The sequence below is a fragment of the Rattus norvegicus genome, chromosome 9 (genome assembly GCF_036323735.1).
Source record: "Rattus norvegicus strain BN/NHsdMcwi chromosome 9, GRCr8, whole genome shotgun sequence".
Lineage (NCBI taxonomy): Eukaryota > Metazoa > Chordata > Mammalia > Rodentia > Muridae > Rattus > Rattus norvegicus.
In genome coordinates, this window is record NC_086027.1 from 18,472,343 (window position 1) to 18,495,748 (window position 23,406).

Genomic DNA, 23,406 nt, shown 5'->3' on the forward strand with positions numbered 1-23,406 from the left:
CACCTGTCTGCCGTATGGCCGCCCTGCTTGTCTGCCGTCATCCAACAGGCTGGCCTAGGCTTGTCCTCAACAAACAGGCAAAGCTCTGGGAGAGGAGGCAGGTGCAGGAAGGCCCTCTGTTGCCTAGGCTCAGACTCTTGGGGTCATAGCTGCCAGGTTCTGTTTGTCAGAATTAGTTCTGGGAGCACCCTGGATTCGAGAGGTGGGAAAATGGATGCTCTCACTGAGCGTGGGGGAGTTGTAAGGGGTCCTGGATAGGGAGGTCACAGTGGAGTCCATTTTATAAACAATGTACCCCACATAATAATAACATCTATTATCTGCTATTGTACTGAGCTACTGAAAGGCTGCAGTTGGCCTTCATTCTTGTGTGGTGGAAACAATCAGGCAGAAATGTGAATTCACCAGCCCTGGCTTCTGAGGAGTCTTGGAACTGGGGAAAATGGAATTTTCTACACATTACATATATTTTCATCTGTCCCCCTTTCCTACATAAAAAAACAAAAAAAAAAAAACAAAAACAAAAACAAAAAACCGTTATTCCCTTTGAAGGTTCCGAGAGCCAAAGTTGTCTAAAATGAGATGACTGTTCTCTGAGGCTCTATTATGTTAGCCTAATTACACATCAGCAAAATGTTTTTCTGGGGCATTGTGCAGAAAACAAAGAGCAAAACAACATCTCCAGCCAGCCAGCCTGTCTGCCCCTCCCTCTGGTTGGCAGGCTCTCCGTCCTGTGGGATGGGATGCCTGGGGGGGAGTGGATAGCAGGGCAGCTCTATGTTGACCTCAGAGAGGTTTACCCTCTCCTCAGAGCGTGGAGAGGCCAGGTGTTTTCTGCTCTTTCCTGCTTCCCCCATGGTCCATGGGCTTCCGATCCATATGCCCGTTCACCAAGTGTCCAGTGTGAGCCAGTTTAACGGACTGGAGATTCATAAAAGAACTCTGCTACTGGCAAGGCCTACCCTCTGGGATACTAAGGGGCAGACGGGTTTTCTGACAGTCACTACTTTCCATCGGATAGTAGAGGTGAAATGTCCCCCCTTTCACTGTGGCGTTCTCCTTAGCCTTAGCTTTGGACATTCTTATTTAAGAATATGCTCCCCATTTGTCCTGTGTCCTCCGTTCCCCTGCCTCACCAGGGAGCCCAGTTCCTAGCTTCATTCCTTCCTGCATTTGTCCCCCACCCTGCCTTGGCCAATCTCTCTAAACTCTCAGAAGACGACGAAGGTATTAGTCGTCCATGACTGTGACCAAAATATCTGACAGAGACAGCTGAAGAGAGGACAGGCTTGCTTTAACTCACTTCTGGGGGTTTCAGTCCATCACAACAGGGAAGGCACGGTGGTGGGAGCATGTGACGGGGACTGTGCACACCCCGAGGGCCAGGAAACAAGGGGTTAAAATCACATAGAGCCTGTGAAGGAGGACTGTGTAGAAGACTGTGTAGGAGCAGGGATGCAGTAACACCTACCTCCTGAAGCTAGGCTCCATCCTTTCAAGGTTCCGTAGCCTCTCCACTGACCAGTTAGGGAGTACGTATTCAAAATAAAAGCGTGTAGGAGATATTTCAGACTCAGGCCACAGCAGATATCAAGAGACTGGTGTTAGCCACACAGCAGCTCCCCACCCCCCAAGGATGCCTTTCCTGCTTCTAGAGGATCCCTCCTGTATCAGTCTAGTTCTGCCCCTGTATTTCCTTCTCTGACTTTCAGCCTTCCCTGCGTCTTCCTGATATGAGCCCTTTTATTATACTGATCCCACCGAATAATTTAGGATAAACTCTCATCTCTGGGATCCTGAAAATGTCTACCAAATGCTATCCCTTTGTAAGGGAATTTATTCACAAGCTCTGGGGATTGGGTCGTAGACGTCGGTAGAGGGGCATTACGGTGTCTAGCATGCAATTCTTCGTTAAGTACCTTCCTGGGTGTTTTCTAGAGGGTCCTTACACAAGAGTAGAGTCCCCTGTGTGTCCGGATCTCCCTGATATGGTACTTGAGCCTCTGTTATGCAGCACTGTAGGGACGAAACAGTCCAGTGTTGGTGGTACTTGTAGCTGCCAGGGTCTCACTATACAAACAGTTCGCCATGGATGGTTTTGCATTTTTCCCCCATTTTTTTTTTATAAGTAGGACGAGTTCCCAGAACTTAGATCATCGGTCAAAGGGTAAATGGTGGATGTATTTGTAAATCTGAGAGACGCTGTCAAGTCGTTCTCTAAGAGGGTTGACTCTGTTTGCCCTTCCATCAGCAGCATGAGGATGCGTGTTTCCTGACAGCCTGGTAAACAAAGTAGGTTGTCACACTTGAGGGTGCAGATGTGAAGACAGTGCCTCAGAGTAGCTTAATTTGCATTTACTTTACTTTATTACTTATTTCCTGATACTTTTTAAAATTTTTTGGTCTGTTTAATGGCTACTTGGTTCCCTCTCCCCCCATGGCCATATCCTTGTCCATTTTAAAATTTAGATCATATTTTCTTGTCAGTTTTAAAATTTCTGCCTATGACATGAGGTTTTGCCCATTTTGTCTTTTGAATTTACATGTGTCCTCTGTCATGCAGGTGGATTTTTATGTAATCAAATTATTGTTTCTATCTTTTTGCTTCTGTTCTTCCGAGGAGTATCTAAGTGGGCCTTTTAAACATTGCAATAATAATACTGGCCTAAACGAGAGTGGTTAGATGTCGGTGTTTCCGTTTTCTGAAAAAGCCCAGAGAAGTGACAGGAAAGGTATGATTTAGATGCGAAATATACCAGGCTGGCCCTTACAGTCACAGATCCTGTATCACCGAATTCACCTGCCCAGGAAAGTGTATTTGTAGCTCCAGAGTCAACCCCTGCTATGGCGAGCTCGGAGGCCTTTGCAAGTGTGTCCAATAGCACAGCATTTGAACCACTCAGTGGCCATTGTTCAGCTCCATTGTGAACAAAGCCATGTTCTGCCTCATTGTGTAGTGCTCAGAGCAAACAAATGTCTTTTTCTTTCATGGTCTGCTTGGGCCACATTTTCTCCTTTTCCCCTGTGATTTACTTTTTTAAATGGTGTTTCACTGTACGGCCCCAGCTGGTCTGATCTAGATATATAGACCAGGCTGGACCCAAAGTCATAGGAATCCACCTACTTCTGCCTCCTGTGGGCTGAGATTAAAGTCATGTGCCATGGTGCCAGGAATCCTTGGTGATTTCATTATTAAAAATAGCTCCCGAGAATGGGGCCAAGGTTCCTAAGCCTGGGGTGCCGTGCTGTGCTTTACCGAGCAGGCGGAAGTGTGGGATGAGGTCGTTCAGGCTTTAGTCGCGTGCTGCTGCCTAAAAGTTCACAAGCCAGCAAGACACAGCAAACGAAAGAGGTCTTTAAACAAACACAAACATGTCGGCCAGGTAACAAAAATGCAGACACTACTGAGAACCTTACCCTGCATTTCCCTTAGGGAAAAAAAATGACTCAGCATTCACTAACTTGGTGGTCTTTATAGAACATAATTGTCAAGAGATAGTATAGACAGATGGATGCTTGCAAGGTAAGAAGAGAGACTGGTGTGGTGGCTTTCTCCATGAGCACTAGCATTGGGCTAGCCTGGTCTGCGTAGTGAGTTCCAGGATAGACAGGTCTATATAGTGAGCACACACACACACACACACACACACACACACACACACACACACAGAGACAGACAGACAGACAGACAGACAAAATAAGATGAGTGCTTATAAAGTCGTAGGTGGAGGAATGTAAATTGTCTGCCAAGGGGAACACGCTGCAGCCAAGCCCTGATGCGAAGAAAAGTCTTGAGGACAGAAAGCATGAGGGGATGGAAGGACCTAACTGCAGAGCTGAGAACCAGGACACGGTGCACATAGAGCTCCATATGGTGTGCTAAGGTACATAGCCAGGTCTCTGGGAATGGTGACCCAGGGATCATACGCCATAAACAAGTGTTCACGAAACACAAACAAGCTTCTATAGAAAGAAGGGAAGACTTGGAGGACAAAGGAGCCCTGGGTTCTTAAGTAGCAGAATATTCACTGCATAAGAGAAAGGCTGGGTGAAGGGGACTGAAGGGGACATCCTTGTACAATAAAAATAGCTTATGAAGGAAGGAGCAGCAAGGCAATGAACTTAAAACAAGGACTTTGACTAGCAGTCGGCCCAGGAAGAAAGAAGAGAGAATGGGTCTCTGTAAAGAGACCACTCTTCAGAGCAGGACAAGAACCCGGGGTGTATGTCTGCCAAGTAAAAAGGATCACACTAACGCAAAAGCTTGTGATGTTTAAAGATCCTAACGTTTTCCAACACAACAGGCTGCACTCAGGAGAAAACAACGTTTAATAGTACTTATTTAGCTGTAATGAATAAAGTGCTATGGTTCATTTCCCCACGAGGTGTGCTGGGAGCAGGAGACACTAGCCCCCTCTCTACCCCGCTGCCTCTATCTGAAGTCTGGGAGTTTGGGAGTTACAGGCAGTCCGCTGGGTGGCTGAGCCCATGATCAGAAAAGGGGGCTGTCTTATGCCCCAAGTTATTCATTACATAAGCCCTTGCATCTCAAACCTATAGAAGCAAGTATTTAGGAAGGGAGCTGTGGTAGACTGAACTTAGGAGGAAGCCGTGCAGGAGTCTGAATCACTAAAGCCTGGCCTATGGGGCAGAAGGCAGGGCTTTCTCCAAGTCAGGAACTTTAAGAAAGCTGCCTTGCACCAAATTAGCCAGCCAAACATTTTTTACCTTTCTCTATGATAGTGTCCCTTTCTGTAAAATGGTGTATTAAAAACTGCTTCATTTTTACTGGTCCATTTTATTACCAACCAAAGATCTCGTGTGTGTGTGTGTGTGTGTGTGTGTGTGTGTGTGTGTGTGTGTGTGTGTGTGTGTGTGCGCGCGCGCGCGCGCGCTTTGCAATATCTAGAAACAATACTTGTAAATTTTTAAATGGAAAATAGATGTCACTCCAGGCTTCTGTTTCAAAATTATCAATTAAAAATAAAGCAAATGACTTCTAGGGCACTGCTTTCCAGGGAGGCACTAAAGGTGATGGTGTCCCAGCGGAGTAGGAAGGAAACTAGAAACAAAAACCTACAAGTCATAGATACCAGAATTGAGAAAACACAAGTGTGGAAAGCAGCCAGACTAGACCAGGCCAAAGTTTAGAGGGCTCCAGAAATGGTATCTTCCCTTGAAAGACATGATGAATGATGGCATAAAATAGACTGTAACATATAGAATAAATTAATTATGAGTTCCTGTAACCATTAAGGAGATGGGGGTGGTGATGGCTAAATGTCAGGAAAAATAAAGGATGACATAAAAAGAGGGTATGTCCCAGTGTAATTCAGACGAACGTTGGGTTCACAGCCTGTGCCCTAAGCCAGACTCGGTCACCCATCCTTACGTAGCCAATTAAACAGTCAAAAGCAAAGAAAGGGAGAGGAGGGGGATATTTGTTCAATGTGAGCGTATTGGGAAGATGGTCAAAGAGATCCCCCCCCAAGTCCTCTCTATGGTCTTGAAATAAAACTAAAGTCTAAACGAAGGGCCAAGCTAGGTAGAAGCAAGCAGTCCTGCCCGCTGCTGACCACTCATTGTGCCTCCACCCCAAAGAGCGAGGGATAGTTGATTCTGGAGCCAAGGTTGCAGGAAACACGGAGGTATGTTACTGCAGGTACTGTGTTCTTACATGGAAGAAGTCTCACGACGATTTACAGTAGCAGAGCAAAGAAAACCATAAATCAATGTAGAGATGTGGAAACACCAGAGAGGCAGTTACAGCAAGATAGGGGAAGCTCTCCTGAAGACCTCAGATGCTATCCAGTGACATTCTTAGCCTTTAGGTGGATGGAAAGTAGTGGTCTGTTCTGTTCAAAGATTCCAAAAGGGATAAGATAGTTAGTCACCGGATGTTAGTTAGGAGTGGCTACCTGTTCAGGGACAAAGCTAGCACAAGATAAAGTCATTTAGCATCTTGCTGCAGTGTGGGTCAGTCAAGCAGCCTGTGAGGTGGCTTGACAAGGTGATAGAGGTATGCGAACTCTCCGAGAGGCAAGAACCTTTCCAAGGAAATTCCCTATCTTTGGGGTCCCTCATTCCAGTGGTCTGATAGATTTGTAAAAAATAAGTCAGTGGAAGAAAATGAAATGACAGACTGAGTTCCACTTCAGAATGGTGACTGTGGTGTTTTATAGAAAGATAAGGAGAGTATATTTTTTGGTGGAGGTGCGGTAAGGTGTGGGGAAAGGGGCCTCCATGGGCCCATTCTGAGGCATCCGTTCCCCCTGAGAGACCAGCCACACAATGGTATAGTGTAGAATAGAGTTTATTCAGGACATGGGGAAGGGAGTTGAAAGGGTAGTAGGTACAGAGAAAGGCAGAAAGAGGGGGGAGGGGGAGTAGACTGGCTCTAAGCACAAGGAGAGAGACTGGGAGGGGAATGGGGAGAGAGGGGGAAGGGGCAAGAGGACAGAGCCTGAGCAAGAAGGCAAGAGAGTGAGGAGGGGGCAAGCAGCCCCTTTTATAGTGCGTCAGCACACCTGGCTGTTGCCAGGTAACTGTGGGGCGGAGCTAGGACAAAATGCTAACACTGAGAGCAGGCTTTTGTTGCTCTGGGAAGTTGGTACCTTCAGACGCTGTGGTTGAGCATCCAAGGTTACCAGAGCACTCACTGTACAGGGTAGCTAGTTTTTGTAGTGGAAACTAGGGAGCAGGAAAGGGCCTAGAAGCTGCAGAGAGGAAATAGGTGGGTTGCCTGCTTTGGTGCTCCCAAGCTCTGGGCTGTGCGATGGGATTGGCTACTTTGCAGAGTTCTGTGGGCAGAAGGTTTCTTGAAGTCTTTTATGACCCTGGTTTGGGGATGAGAAGATCTCTTTTATTCCAGACCCTTTACATATAAAGGATATAGGAGGGCATTGCTTCCTGCTGGGAGAGGGGGCACTGTTTAGAAGTTTTGGGGTCTAGCGCAACTCTAAGAGAAGCATCGTTTGTGCTTCATCCTATGTAGTGGACCTAGAGATCCAGGAGGAACATCTGTAAAATGTTTAAAAGATGAGGGAAAGATGTAAGTATTAGGGTAATAAGGAAGGAAGGAGTAGGGCAGAGCCAGGGTTGGAGGGAAACAAGAACCCATCCGGAGGAGGAGGAGGAAGAGGAGGGAGAGGAAGAGGAAGAGGAGGAGGAGGGAGAGAAGGAGGAGGAGGAAGAGGATTAGAGAGAGAAAGAAGAGGAAGAAGAGGAGGAAGGTTGTTGTTGAATTCTCTATCTGGCCTCTAAATCTACATCTAAACTGATGTGGAAGCAGCAGCCTTGCTCCTGGAGCAGGCCCCAGCCCCTCCGCTGGCAGCTGTCCTGATGTCGGGCCCTCTTCAGTTTCGGAGTACCACGGCAGCCAAAGAATCCAGTTGGTCCTGAAGGGCATTAAGCTGACATGAAATTTCTTGAAGGCTTTCTGAAAGCCAGTGGGGCAGAGAGGTTAATTGATGCAAAGAAGCCATCGTTGTTTGAGTTCTGAGCCCCAAGTAGCAAGAAGAGTCAAGAGGTGGAGGGCACATTAGCTAGGCAAAGGACGTCGGTGTCAAGGAAGATACAGAGCGGGGGGGGGGGGGGGGTGCATCGGACTGACAGACTTCAGGAGCCCAAGGTGGTGGCAGAGTTAGATTTGAATAGGGAGGGACTGTTAAGCATTTGCATAGAGCATGTTGAGAAGCAGAAGAGACTGAGACTCAGATGTGGGGAGTTGGAAGGAGCTGAGAGGTACCCACCATTTCAAGGGTCCCCCAGAATCTTTACAGACCAAGTGAAAGCCAGAAGGTATGGCCATTGCCTTAGGTCTTTCTTCTGCTGTGAAGAGACAGCATGGCCAAGGCGACTCTTACAGGGACAACATTTAACTGAGGCTGGCTTACAGGTTCAGAGGTTTCGTCTGCTACTGTCACCGTGGGAAGCATGGCAGTGTGCAGACAGACAGGGAGCTGGAGGACCTAGAGCTCTGCGTCTTGATCTGAAGGCAGCAGGAAGAGACTGGGACACACTTTTTCCAAGAAGGCCACACCTCCTAATAGTGCCACTCCATATGATCCTGTGGGGCCAATTTCATCCAAACTACCACAGTCATCCAGATTGGGAGTAGTGTTAGGGTTTTGAATCTCAGCCCGTGCTCAGACAGAACACACCCAGGCAACATGGTTCCACATGGAGAGGTTTAATGAGAGAAGAGTAGAAGAGAGGAAAGGCGGCCAGCCATGGGCATGTGGAAGGGAGGATGGGGAAAGGGGCAAAATAGAGAAGGACAAAGAGTAAGAAGGGAGTAAGAGATAATGAGAGGGGGAGGGGTAAGCAGCCCCTTATATAGTCAGACACAGCTGGCCGTTACTAGGTGACCATGGGGCGGAGCATACCTGGCTGCTCCCAGGTAGCTGTGGGGGTGGAGCTTAGACCGAGCACCAACAAGTAGGGTCTAGAATACTTGGTCAACAATTTAAGAGAAGTAAAGGCACACCCAGGAGACCAGGAAGAAAGCCCATGTATGAAACAGAGAATCTGGGAGCCGAGAAAATCCTGCCCCTCCCCCCCCCCCCCTCTCTCTCTCTCTCTCTCTCTCTCTCTCGCCCACCCCCCACTGTGTTTTAGTCTTATTTAGGGTCCTGTCAGTCTGAACAAGGACAGGATGTCTGGTTGGCCTACAGCTGTGGCATCCTGATTGACCTTGAGCTCATCAGGGCTAGTCTGTCAGCAGGGGCCCTACTTGCTGGAGAGAAGCCTGCCAGGCCCTTCTTCTGGGCTGTCAGGCTTCTGTCTCAGGTGAAGAAGAAGCCATCCTGCTTGTTTGCCATCTTGAGTGTGCTTGCTCTGCCCTCTCCCTGGTCTGCCTGCCTGTCAGGGAATCTGTCTGGCTCCCCATATCCCATATCAGAGAACACCCTAACTGCTGTTAGGGATTTGGGGGAGTAGAGCACTCTAAGGGACAATAGTTAAAGTGCCTCAGAGGAAGGTCAGTCTATTAAGGGTTAGTTAGAACAGACAGTGAGACAGCGTGCATCCTTGAAGTGTGCTATGCTTGTGGGGTAGCATCTGTAACTCACACAAAGTGAGAGCGGGACCATTAAGAATGTTACAATCCTTACTGAGAGCTTCCCTAAGAAAGCAGTTGAGGCAGTTTTGTCCTTGGTACAGGGAGTAAACAGCTTTGATCACTGTAAATCTGAAAGTGTTTGTTAGCCCCAAAGTAGGCCTGTGTTGGAGGCAGGTGGCCAGGAAAATGTCCTAAGACTTCCTTAGAAGCCAGTAAATAGATGATGGGAAAACTGTGTCAACATTAAACAAAACAAGACACACCAAATAAAACAATCACTCCCTGGAAGACTGGCGTTACTTCCTTAGTCCAATATAGGAAGGAGTATGGTGATTCTCCTAGGACTTCGTAGAAGTGGGACATTTCATGGATACCTCTGTTTTGGTGCATGCCACGTGGTTATGTTAACCAAGATGGTGATGAAGTCACACGGTGTTTGCTCTCTCCAGAATAGCTTTAACAATGTGGTAACAAACACATGATTGTCTGTCGCGAGTGTTGAGTGTGAGCATGGATAAAGTGGGTGCCCATGGCTCTCCACGCCTAATAGATTAAATATGAGCAGTCATGCTTACCCTGGGCTAAGGGTCTGGATCCCTTCTTTGTTCCTTCCTTTTAGGAGTACCCATACTCAACATACTTAGACACCACGATCTTATTTATAAACAGCCACGGGCGGGCTTGTTTGGCTTAGAAGACAGTGCTATGTAATACCATCTTAACAGAAGAAAAAAGCTGAATCCAAAGTGTTGTTTTAAAATTATAAAAAAATAAAGGCTGACTTTTGTCCCCCACTAGATCTGTCACCGCAGTGCCCCAAGATATCTGGTAGATACCTTGCCAGAAGCACACATCCCAGTTCTGTGGCAGCTCAGCGTCCCTAGCCACTGCGCACACTCTTACACTTAAATCGCCACATGAAAGAACACACCACACAATAACCTTTGATCCAGTTGATAAGATATAATTGGCCACCTAAACATACAAGCCCGGTACACATCCATCCCTTAAGAACATTCATAACAACCTGTAAAGGTACAGCGTGGACTCCTAACGTCAGCCTCCATGTTGTCCCGCACTGCTCACCTATCCCCTTCTCCCTCCTCCTCTTCCCTCAAGCTTTTCTCCCGCCCATTCTTCCTTCTCATCCAATGACAGGTTTCGTTCTATCCTGTACCGGTCCTCACCTGTATTTTACAAATTCAATCGGGAGAAGGTTCTGGTGAAGTCACCCGAGTCCTGAGTACATGACTAAGCAGCCGTCCTTGGGGCAGCGGAATGAGCATCAAAATACAGATAACTCCAGGGCAAACCACAGCTACCTACAAATTAGCATTACCTATGCACATACTGTTAAACTAGGATCCTTCATAGATTTCCAGGTAACCCTTATAGAAAACACAAGACAGTCTGTACTGTATGTGACGTCATCTATCAGTCGGCGCTTTGGGCTTTGCGTGAGTATATGGAGCAGATGTAAAACAGTAGATCAGAGTAAGTAATTTACTGTATCCCCAGGCATCAACCAAGGAGGCCCTGTCAAGAACTCTTACCTTGGGATTATTGCTTGGGAAACTTCTGGACGTAAAGGCCTCTACATGGCATCCCATAACTGATTTCATTACATCATCTCTGTATTGTGAGATACCTGTCAGTAGCCTGCATTGAACACAGCTTATCCGTTAGCTGCTCTTAAAAGCCACATTACCTTGCTTTGGTCTCCCTTTCCTTGTTGGGAGGCCAGCCTGGCCCGGGACAGGTTTGGAAGACATTCCCAGACAAACATGCTTAAGTCTGCAATGGGTGGGCCAAACCCCATGACCTGACAGCTGCTCTTGAACAGGGAAGTTTGCCAGAGTCACCTGTACTTAGGGGCCCTCTGCTCCTGACACCCTTGCTTTTACCCTAGTGGCTCCCATCCGGCACCATAGGAGATAAGACTTCAGTGTGGCACACGATGATAGTTAATGACCACCAGCAACCATAGGAACCAGAACTGCCTTTAGGTTCTGGGCAGTTCCCAGGAGAGGGGAGCTTCTAATCTCAACCGGGCCTTTGAGCCAAAGAAGAGATCAATAGGTCGGCCATTTGTCCCTGGGGCGTAGAGAAGGCAAATTTAAGGGATCCAAAGAGAGGAAGAGGGTGAGGTGAGGAGGTCCTGGAGACAAAGGTAGCAAGAAGAGGTGCGTGTAGAGGCAGAGCAGGAGAAAAGCTTGAAGGGGTGGGGGGAGGCTCATAGAAGCTGGAGCTAATAAAACCAGATACATGGAAATTAAGAAGCAAAGGAAGGACCAGAGCAGAGATGGAAGGGCTTGAATGTGAGAGCTTCTGACCCATTCATTCCCATTTCATTGTAGGGGCTTTGTCAAGCTCTGGCAAGGCGGCGGGCTCTAACACACCAAATCTAGAACACTGATTTTGATTCTCATGAGAATATTGAGGCCAGATATCCAACTGGAGCTCGAAGATAGAGGTCTAAACCGGCTGGGGCTAGTTTCCTACATGAAGTGTCTGTAAATTTGGAAGTGTTGCCAGAACCAAATTCCCTAAAAGCTTCCTGGAGGAAACTATCCAGGAGAACCACTGGGGTCTGGGGTCTGGAACAAAGTTGAAGCCCCAGGGCACCAGTGGGTGTCTGTGTGGCCCTTACCTATGGCCAGTGTTGTTTGTGGGCTCCAGAAATGGCAAAGATCGCCCTCTTGCGTATAGGAGGTTGGCTTGGAGGCTATGACAAAGGTGAGTGAGGTACCCTTGCTGCCAATAAAGAGTTAACACCAAACTCCTCCACTCAACAGGGCTGTTGTTAGAAACCATTGGTTGAGGTCCCTGGGTCATAGTGAATGTCTGAGTCAGGGTTTCTATTCCTGCACAAACATCATGACCAAGAAGCAAGTTGGGGAGGAAAGGGTTTATTCAGCTTAAACTTCCACATTGCTGTTCATCACCAGGACTGGAACTCATACAGATCAGGAGCTGATGCTGAAAGAGCGTACCCCAAAACGGGGAGCCGCGTCTCTCGCTCCGATCGCAGGGTGGGGTGCCCCCAGGAATCACGAGGAGCCATTCTTGATGAAACAGCAAGAGGTAGCTTTATTAACGAGATCCCAGGTCTTAGCGGGATCCCGGGTCGACACGTATCTCACACAGGAGACAGAGGAATCGACCCCGAGCCTCCAGACTCGGGGGTTTATATAGGGGAGGTTAGGGGCATTCACGAGGTTGCACATGATTGGTCAATTCAAATGGTGCACAGTTACTTTCGGCGCGAAATTACATCAGCAAGGAGTACGTGCTCTCCAGCAGCTCGGCAGGCAGGTAGGGTGACTCATCTCACTCAGGGGGGTGAAGGAAGGGGAGGGGGTAGCTACGGATGGTCAGTGTCCTTGGGGCTGATAGCTGGTTTGGCAAGTCCGATCTCTGGCTCTCCCTCAGGCACGTCCCGCCCTGCACATCTGGACTCTGACAATGAGCAACCTTTATGAAACTCTAGTTCTGCACATTCGGGCTCTGACAATGAGTAACCTTTATGAAACTCTAGTTCTACAATGCAGAGGCCATGGAGGGATGTTACTTACTGGCTTGCTTCCCCCTGACTTGCTCAGCTTGCTCTCTTATAGAACCCAAGACTACCAGCCCTGGGATGGCTCCACCCACAATGGGCTGGGCCCTCCCACCCTTGATCACTAGTTGAGAAAATGCCTTACAGCTGGGTCTCATGGAGGCATTTCCTCTAGGGAGGCTCCTTTCTCTGTGATAACTCCAGCTTGTGTCAAGTTAGCACACACAAGCAACCAGTTCAGTGACCTTGGAAGGTGTGGTGGCCCCTGAAAGGCTAAGGAGAAATGAGAATGGGAGATGAGAATGGAGACAGATGCCTGGTCAAGAAAGGGTCCATCTGTCTGGACCCACTGAGAAGCTCTTGCTGGTCCAGCATGAAATGTAAGAAAGGCATTAGAGCAGGGAATGAAGACTAGACCCTCCGACATCAAAACAGCAAGAACAGAGGTTTAGTGGTCAGTGAGGTTGGTGCCCCAAACCCTGTGGCTCATGTTCTGTACCCGAGGGTACAGGAGACCACTTCCTGCAGGCTTGAGGATCAGTTTCATAATAGCTGAGAAGACACAGGGTAGGGGGCTAGTATCAAACTGCTTTTGAAAACTGCAGGGACAGGGATAAGTCAGTTGCTTCCTCTGGGCTCCAGGCTGTGGGATGGGGATTGCCAGATTTCCCTGCAGGGGGTGGGATGGCGTGGGGGTGGGGTAGTGGCAGGTAGGTTTCTTAAAGCCCTGGATCTGTTTTATGGCCCTGGTTTAGGGTGGTAGGGGGAGGGGTTCCTTTAAGATTGAGAAATAAATGTGTCTCCTTAGAATATTTCTATTTCTTCTAGGCTCGTTACAAGACCCACACTCTTATAAAGCTGTAATAAAACGAAGTCTGACTCTTGATTTAATTAATAGAAATTGCAGACAAAAATTTAAAACAAGATCACGTTGATGTCAGGTTATAAACTTTCTTACTGGACTAGTATGTGGGTCTCCCATCCTTTCCCTGTAGAGAGGGTCTTTAGAGATGATCAAAGGTCAAGTGTATGTCCTCCTTCGCAAGCTGTACGTTCTGCCGTCACAGTCGGCGGCGGCGGCGGAGGGTCAGTTTGTGTTGGGTGTCTCTTTCTTCAGTCTGTTCTCAAACACTGGAGAAACTAACAGGGATCAAAGTGGGGGAAGGCCATTAATACAAATGAATTCCTTTTATACAAGTTGGGAAAAAAAACCCACACGACATGTTACGCTTTTATTTTTTCTAACACTCCAGGTGTGACGGGAGATTAGGTATCCAACAAGGGAGAGAGGAGAGTTAATTAAAGTTTTTTGTTCTGACTCACAGAAAGAGACATCTTTTCATTTCACGAGCAGGATGGCTTTTGAGAGCGGATGGTGCTTTCCTCTCCTTCCTAGGAGTGTCACCCAAAAGCAGATGAAAGCAACCTTCCTTCAGGATCTGCTTCCAGCACCTTCCCAGCTAATGCAGTTAAAAGTGTCTCCGGCTGACGGGGCGGGGCTCACCTGACTTTAGCAAGGCCATCTCGCTGTATCGGAGATATGCAAAGTGACATCCGTGGATGCTTAGGGAAAACCATATTTAACATGAATTAAACAGAAACCAGCCCTAAAGGCCCGGGCGGGCGGGCGGGAGAGAGAATGTGGCAAGTGCAGCTCCCCCTCCCGCTGTATCTTATTCATCAACTCTGATTGACAGCCCAGAAATTAGCACTCAGGCTTGAATGTCCGCAGCTCCATAGATTTACAGTGCGTTCCCCCCCCCCATTCCTTTTGGTCCTTGTGATTCAGCACCCCACAGCTGACATTTCCTACCCTTGCAGGGGCGAAGGGAGGGCATGTTTGGGAGGACTCCCGCTGTTTTTCTCTTCAAGATAGTGACAAAGTGAAATAAGACAGAGCGAAATAGAGGTGGCCCTGGTGCGGCCTGTCGGAGCCGGCGGGTCAGAGGCAGCAGGGGTTGGTCATTGTCTCGCAGTTCTGGGCTCCTGCAGAGAAAAACCTGGCCCCGGCCACAGCCACCAATGAAAAGACTGCATTTTGCCACTCAGGGCTTTGTGAAGGCGCCAAAGCTTGACACGGTTGCTATAGCTACTGTCTGATTGTGGTAGGCTTGTCACCGTGCTTGATAAAGTGGGAAGGTTATCCCTGATAGGCCCAAGTAATCAGAACCTTGCAAAGCTCGAGTATGTGGATTTAAATTGTTTTTTTTTCTTTTTTTTTCCCCCTCCTGTCTTTTAAGCTGGGAGTGCAGTGCTGGGGGTGGGGTTAGCTACAGAAGCCACAGGACATTCAGCTACAGTGGAAGCTTATGCTAGTCTGGAAGGAACGTGCCCATATGTCTTGAGGGACAGAAATGAGGGTCAGGCTGGCTACCTGATAAGCCATGGCTGGCATGATTGTGGCTTTGAGCTGTACTGCAAAGACCCTCCTGGTGACCCATCCTGTAAATTGATCAAGTTGTTTCTTTGTGGTCCCTTGCCTCTCCACCTGCCTTTTTTCATTTTCCATTCTTCCATGGCCTTTCCTCCTGCCTTGACCCGCCATGGCATTTCTCACAGACACGGCAGATCCTTGGAAAGGATGTCTACCTTTCTTTTCACATGAGTAATAAGAACGGTAACATTGAAAACGATAGCTCGAGGATTTTAGCTCTAAAATTATAGACACCTTTTCTTCTTCAGAAGGAAACAGTTTATCCGGGTGGCAGTCTCTTGCTCAGTGGCACAGAGACTGCGATAGTGTCTCTCTGTAGATTCTGGTGTGTTTCGGGAAGTCCTAGATCAGTGAGACTAGGTCTTCAAACCTACATTTTCCCCCAAGTTCCCAACCGAGGTCTGTACCACAGTTGCCTGATGTGGAACCACAGCATGGGTCTGGCCTTCACAGTTTAGAAAACAACAGACAGATGGATTAATTACCAGGGATTCAGGTGACTTGGTAGCCCAGATGGTATTGGTGCCCAGTTCTGGAAACCTTCAAAGCAATTGGAAAAGGTAGCTTGTTTCCTCAGCCTCTCTCCCAGCTCTCCAGTTCGAAGCATCCAGATCCACCAGCATGACTCCCTAGCCTACCCTACAGGTGGCCTCGTCATGCTCTGCTCTACGCATCGTCTCCAAGTGAAGCCCACCTTGCTGCGTGTACCTGGCCAGGAAGCCTGCTTTGCCCAGGGCCTCGTTCCTTGCTGACACTCAGCTTAGTGAACCCCTCAGCAGCCCAGTGTCTACTTTGCTTGCACGCAATTCACTTTCTGTGCACGGCTCCCAGATAACAAGGGAAATGATCTACGAGGGTCCCTTCGGTGCAAAACCAAAGCTCTCGTCTTCAAAGATACGAAATAGTTTATTCTGGGGGCCATTTTGAGTGGCTACAGCCTTGAAATACAGATTTAGGTTAACCCAAAATTCCAGGTGCTGACATACAGGTAGTTCCATGGAACTTACAGTTTTACAGAACAGAGTCAAGAATCAAGGCTAGTTTAGAATATATTAGTGGGTACATGGGAGAGGTGGTACAGCAAACAGGAGAGCCTTTCCACAGGCCCAAGATGCTATCTGATGACATCCTTAGCTTTTGGTTTGGTGGAAGCTAGTGGGCTGCTAAGTTAATGGTGGCAATAGATTCCCGTTTTTTACACAAGGTGTTAGTTCAGATACATACATAGGCGGGCAAGCAATGGCTGTTCCCAAGGACTAGAACTAGCCTAAGGTAAGGTGACTAGCCCTTAGATGGGCAACATTCCAATCTCTGATGAACTGAAATTCTAATCAGACAGTCAGTTCTGTAGACACAGCTTCCTTGCAGGGGTTTTTGTTCACAGTACCAAGGTTGAAGGAATCTCATAAAGATCTGTCATCTTCCTAAGCCAGTTAATAGAGATGTGGAGCCCAGCGTATACCCAGAGCAGGGCTGGGGACCTCGTTTTCATTGGTGAGGATCCTAGAGTTGGGGGCAATGCCTATGAGGTCAAGATGTCTCTGTAATGATTCTTATTGCCTCGGCCTTATGTTAAGTGAATCTCCCTATGGCAGAGGGCTGTACCTCTAAATTGTAAAAATGTTTGTCCTCTGGCCCTAATTAGAAATAAAGCACAAGCAGCATGCATTCACTCCTGAGCGGCAGGGCTGAGAACCCAGAAAGGCTGCTCTGTGTGTAACTGCTCTCCCCGGATGCAAAGGACTCCATCCTTCCTCAAGTGTACTTAACTCCCCAGTCCCCCAGGACACCAGAGCATCTCTGCTAATGTGTGCTAGGAATGGGTCTTGGAGAAAGGTCATTGTATTTCTTCAGTGACACTCACGGGAGATTCTCTGTCCAGACAAGAATAAAACAATTGAATGAATTCCTCTGTGGGCTTTCATTTCTTACTGATTGCACAGCCCATGTTGGCCCAGGAAGAGACAGACCCCACGTTCTCCAGTCTGCAGCTCATGTGGTCGGGAGACTCTGACTCTCTGCTTTGCTTGGTTGGATCAATGGGAGGATTGATTCCAGTGTTGAAGAGGTGACCTTAGGTGACAGCAGTGCTAACGGTGGTCTTTCTCCCCAGGGTACAGAGGTGCAGACCGACTACATGCCCCTGCTGAACTCGCTGGCAGCCTATGGGTGGCAGCTCACCTGTGTGCTGCCAACACCCATACTCAAGACTAACAGGTAACAAGCATGTGGGGCGACCTTGATGACTACTGTCATGGCTTGACATAAGAGGAAAATCTCTTTAGCCCTGCAGCAGGCCTGCGGGCTGGCAGTGCACCTCTCTGGCTGGGGCTTCCACATCCAGGGGTCCACTTACACCCTTCTTTCCCCCTCCTCACATTGAAGGGGTTGCCCTGGAGGACTGAAATTATCCACCTGGGCTGGCAGGACAGTGCACCCACAGATGTAAAGGCAGTTTGATGTCTACTCTGGGTTCTGGACTTGGTGGCACTGTGTATATAGATCCTCAGTTTAGAGAGGGAGGGAGGGGGGACAGAGAGACAGACAGAGACAGAGAGAAAGACAGAGAAGGGGAGAGAGAGAGAGAGAGAGAGACAGAGACAGAGACAGAGACACAGAGAGACTGAGTTACTGGGACTAAGACCAATGAGGCAGATTTTTGCCTTTGAGATAGAGCCTTACCCTATCCCAGGCTGGCCTTGAACTTACACTCCTCCAGCCTTAGCTTCATGACTGCTAAGCACATACCACCATACCAGCTGACTTATTGATGTTACTATTTTAAATACACTTTTTAGCCAAGGGAAGCGTGTTCTGGGATAGTAAGGGATGTGGCCAAGATCATGATGCTGATGAACGAATGTCCCCGTGGGGCAGAATCTCAGGCCTAACTTGAGGTACTCCTCACAAGTTCGGGTTCATGGACGCCTGCCCATTGTCCCTGGAGCCCTGTCATACCAACACTAAAAGACCTCCCATCTGTATTTTAAGTCCTCCCGACTTCCCTTGGGGTTGTAAACATAGCTGCAATTCCTGTTTCATGGATGAAAAGGGAGGTTCAGAAAAGTCTGCCGTGGACCTGAGGCCCAGTTGGCAGGCTGTAGCCGAAACAGAGCCTGAGACATCAGGCTGCAGAGTGGGGCTCCTGCCCTGCAGCTTGCTGCCTCTCTGTTGACCTACAGCAATACCTTTCTCTCATCTCTCTACCCAGTGGCCCTGAAGGTTCTGCCTTTAATGAACTCACGGCACATCCACACTGTAGGCTATAGCAGGTAGCCCGGGCTGACTGACTGTGAGATAATAGCCATGATAGCCATGATAGCCCGTGGCCTTCCTTGACCCCTCTTCTGGCTCCTCTGGGCCTCCTGTGTCCTCACCATGATTCCACACTGTCTATGGCAACGTTCGGGTTTGGCCACTGTGAACCACTGTGTTCTTATTGAAGACCAAGACTTCTCCAGGCAGAGGCTGATAGTGGAGCAGAAAATACCCGTTCTGTCATTTGATACCTATGTCATCCTGGTTAAGCCCCTCATCCTATCCGAGTGTTCCCTTGTTACTTTCCAGAGGACTCAACCATGGTGGGAATGAGTTTTGGACAGGAAGACCCAGAGCGCTGAGGGATGTGAACCCCAGGGGTACACAGAGCCACCTTAGAGATGCACACTTATCCCCTTTCCCTCTTCCTAACCATCTTAACATCGGTGAATGGGCAAGGCTACTGGGAATGGCTAGTCCATCTGAATCCTCCCCTAGTGAACTCTAGGCTGAGCATCTGCTTCTGATTTGTCCGAGCGGTTGCAGGATGCCAGCCAGAGGGTGGAGACCCAGCCTCTGGCAAAGCTCCTGTGCTAGGCAAACGTTAGCTCTCTCTTGCTTGATCTCTGGTCTGAAGGCAGTTGGAGATGTTTACAAAAATAGAGTTAAGGTGAACAAAAGGGTAGAGGTGGAGAGAACCGCTGTCACTTTCAGTATTTCTGTCCAAGGCACAGCATGGGGTCCTGCCTTCTCTGACACACAGCATAGGAGCAATCTATTTCTCTTCCCATGTCCATCTTGCTGCTAGCATGACCCCAATGTCTGTGGGAGTGGCACAGTAGCCTACATATTTATTAGCTCTCCCTGCACCCACTTTATGTCACACATGACCTGTCTTTTTCTCCCGAGCAGCATACCTTAACTACCGAAGACAGAATTGGAAGGCAACTCTGGTCTTTTGGGGACTCCCTAATCTGCTGCTGTATCCTCATTTAACCAAGGCACCAGCTGCCACTGCCTATGAAGGGCAGGGAGCTTTTAGCAAAGAAGTAGGAAAAGCCAGGCAGAATTAGTTGGCATCTAAAATAGCCTGTGGCTTAAGGGTGGGAACTCTGACTTCCACTCTCCCGCCAGGCATGGGGAGAGGATGTTGGTGTGTTTGGGGTGGGGGTGGGGTGCGGATGCTCATCCTGGGCTCCTGTGTTGTAGGGAAGGGAACGTGTGCACCAAGCAGATTGTGTTTCTCCAGAGACCATGTCTACCTCAGAAAACCAAGAAGAGGGAGTCCAAGGTAAGAGACATGAGAGCTCTTTTCTCTTCCTCCCTGGGTTTATGTCTGCACACCTTGGCTTCAGTGGGGTCTGTGCCAGCTGGGCCTCTCCAATTTCCAAACCAAACGCTCTGTGGGCTCAATGAAGACCTGGGTCCACACGGGTCATAGTAGGGATGCTAGGATGGGCTGTTAAGGAGCTGGAAACTGGTCCTCAGGCTCCCTGCTGGCCTGACCACCGAGCAGATGGCAGATGCGTTTCTCCTCATCAGTGTGTGCTAGAGAATCCCACAAGGCTAAACTCGGGATTCCACAAAGTCAGCCGCAGTTTGACAGAGGCCTGAGAAGGGCTGAGATCATGGTCAATGCCCTTCCTGAGCTCACGGAATTTGGCTGGAGGTCAGGCCTGGCTATTCGACCTCTCGGGACATTGGGGTTTGCAGACCCTGGCCTGGTGTATTAGTGTAAGTCTGTAATCCTGCACTCATTGCAGGAAGATGAGTTTGAGGCCAGCCTCTGCTATCTGTGTGAGGGCCCTGCCTTATAGCATAAACCAGCCGTTTGCTAATCTTAGCAGAGGCACTCCCTGCTTCTTCTTGCTGGAACCTGAGCCAAAGGTCTTTGTCTGACAGTGATGGAGACTGAGGCCAGCATAGCCTGTGGTAGTAGTCATCCCCATGCAGGCCTGGGCTGGAGTGCGTCGCCAGGTCTCTCTCCTCCTTGGAGGACTTCTTGTCTATATAGTATAAACTTAAAGATTTACATGGCAGGCAGAGTGGAAAAGAGCCTAGGCCGTGGGGAAGGGGTGTGCTCTTGAAGGGGATATTGGAACTTGTGCCATTTCTCTTTTGGTTTCTGGGTCACCATGGGTGAACACTGTCTATCGCCCACTCCCTACGGTCATGTGCTGTCTCACCTCAGGTCCAAAGGCAACGGGATCAACAGACTACAGACCAAACCCTCTGAGCCAAGCTAGACCTTCCCTTCTTTCAAGTTGACTTTCCTATGATGTTCAATATTGATTTTTATTTTATGTGTACATGGGTATGCCTGCATGCATACTTGTGTGCCAGTGCCTGTGGAGGCCAGAAAAGGGTGTTAGAGTGCATGAATCAGTTACGGGTGTTTGTGAGCTGCTTGGTGTGGGTGCTGGAATTGAACCTGTGTCCTCTGAAAGAGCACCTAATGCTGAGCCATCTCCTTCCCTCCCTCCCTCCCTTCTTCCCTTCTCTCTCTCTCTCTCTCTCTCTCTCTCTCTCTCTCTCTCTCTCTGTGTCTTTCTGTGTCTCTCTGTCTCTCTCTGTGTCTCTGTTTCTCTCTCTCTCTCTCTCTCTCTCTCTCTCTCTCTCTCTCTCTCTCTCTCTCTCCAGCCTCCTTTAGTTTCTTATTCTATTAGAGCAAAATACATGGAGTAGCCTGTTGTAGGTGTACACTAGCTTTTCAGGAAGAGACCAGCATGTCGATGGAGTCTACCAAAGCCCAGTTAGGTGTCACCTGGATCTACCGTAGTCCACCTTGACCGCCCTACCCACACTTTGGCGGAAGCTCTGCACAGTTGGCACCTCCCCCATATACCCTACTCTCTGCTCACGAGTCCCAGTAGGAACATCCAGCCAGTGAACAGATTGCAGTAGCTCCCTGTCAGCCAACAAACACTGTGGGTTGCCCATTTATTGGAGGAATGCCAGTTTGGTGAGGACAAGAAGCCAGATGGGCTGGAGTGCAAAGGAAGGCCACTCTCTAGGCTCTGGGATAGGAATGTGACAGGTGACACCAGAGGTGGACCAGAAGGCAGCTGCCAGTCATCATTAACCACCAGGAGCAGTCAGCCACCACCTGGAAGATGGATGGCCGTGGACTGATATCAGATAGTGCTCAGTCACGTGCTCTCAGGACGCCACCAGCCACAGAGAGCAACACTGAAGGTCTGCTAACAGACACGGAGAGATTGGGCTTTCGCCCTTTGGTGGAAACGGCTCTAGACCCCCTTGCCAGCTGTCTCTGTGGGGCTCCTTGGTTTTCACACGAAGACCTTGGCATTCCACAGAGAGGACACGAAAGTCGAACTGGCTTTCCTCAGGAAAGGACAGAAGCCATGTTTTCTTAGTGGGCGAGCCAACCCTCACTGGCTAGGCTGATGCGGACAGACTGCTCTCTCTTCTTCAGTGTCCTGCGTCAATGTGGTGCTCAGCAGTTTCTTGTTTTCCGGGAGGCAGCCCTCCCTCCACCCCCTGCCAGGAAAGGAAGCTTCCAGAAAGAGTTGTGTGCATTCCGTATCCCACTCTCTTCGTCCGTCCCCACCCTTCCCACCTCTGCTGCCACCTCCTGGGTCTGTGTCCTGTCATGACCCTGTCAGCCCCTGATTTTTGTTTGTGAGGTACCTGGGTTTTAGGTGATGCTCAGGAGATACCTGCTGAGTCGCTGACTGATTAATCAGACCTCTCAGCCCTGAACACAGTGTGCTAGCACTGGAATTTAAAGGACGGGACTGCAGGATTGACAGATGTGACCTAGTGTGTCCTGTCAATCATTCTAGTCGACTGTGCTAGAGGAGTGTTCCTTCCTTCTCCTTCCTCCCTCCTTCTTCCTCCCTCCTTTCTCCTCCTCCTCCCTCCTTCCTCCTGCTCCTTCCTTCTTCCTTCCTCCCTTCCTCCTTCCTTCATAAGATTTTATTTTTAACCACATATGAGTGTGTGTCTGTGAGAGTGTGGGTTTGTGCATGTGCGTGCAGTGGCCATGGAGACCAGATGTATCAGATGGCCCTGGAGCTGGACTCTGGTAATGGTGAGCATCCTGACAAGGGTGCTGGGAACCAAACCTGCAGAGCCGTCCTCTGCTCCCAGCTCAGCTTCCTGAAGCAAGCGCGTACAAGCTTCTGAAAGGCACTCATTAGACCCACCAGCCCCTGCTCTACAACCTAACTGTAAGGTGAAGGCTCTCTGCCCTTCTTTCCTTCCTTCCTTCCTTCCTTCCTTCCTTCCTTCCTTCCTTCCTTCCCTACGGGTTCTCGCCCATTTGTCCTTTTCCTTTTGGAACTACAAAACCTAAGGTCTTGTGGGTGCTAGGCAACTGTTGTTAGAGTGAGCTACATCCCCAGCTGTGTGTGTGTGTGTCTGTCTGTCTGTCTGTCTGTGTGCTTATATATGTATACATATATAAACACATATATACATACACACATATATAAACACATGCACATGCATAATTTTTTTTTGAGACAGGCCTAAATAGGGTGCCCAAGTTGGATCTAAGCTCACTCTAGCCCAGAAGACCTTAGCTTGTGACTTCCTGCTTTCACCTCTCCGGTAGCTGCCTTACAGGCCCAGCCCCCACACCTAATTCTGAGTTCGGTAGGTGAAGCCGGATTAAGCAGTCTCAGTGCCACTGTGTGGCAGCTGAGAAGAGCCCTGTTTCCGTTGTCCTGACAGTCATGGTACTTGACCGTACAGACTCCCTGCCACTCCTCCAGCTGCAGAACTGCTCTCTTCAGTTGGGAGAGCCCTGAGGTTGTGTTCCAGACCTGAGGCAGGCTGTGCTCCTGGCCTCTTCCCAGTTTCTGTCCTCTTTTGGAGGCTCGGGATCTGAAGCTGGTACTGTTTATCACATGGGGCAACTGCCCCATTCCTACAGGAGGCCTGCCTCAGAGTGCAGAGCGGGAGAGGCTGAGGAAACCCTTTCCTGTGGACGGCCTGAGAACCACCAGCAGCCGCAGTCGGACTTGAGAGTCGAGTCAGTTCCCATCCTGCTTGCCCACTGAGCTGCTTCCTCTGGAACCAGGGCCTGTAGCTGGGTTTTCCAGAGACTTCCGTGATGACGTTGCTCCC

At 49.0% G+C, this 23,406-nt stretch overlaps 1 protein-coding gene across 2 annotated transcripts in view; it reads left to right on the forward strand.

The window, feature by feature from the left end:
- Rftn1 (raftlin lipid raft linker 1) overlaps positions 1-23,406 on the forward strand; it is a 197,677-nt gene that overhangs the window by 170,200 nt on the left and 4,071 nt on the right. For both annotated transcript variants that reach the window (XM_063267578.1, NM_001135011.1), the window contains exons 8-9: positions 17,168-17,271; positions 19,522-19,603. In XM_063267578.1, coding sequence (XP_063123648.1) covers positions 17,168-17,271; positions 19,522-19,603 — 186 coding nt within the window. The remainder of the gene's footprint in view (positions 1-17,167; positions 17,272-19,521; positions 19,604-23,406) is intronic.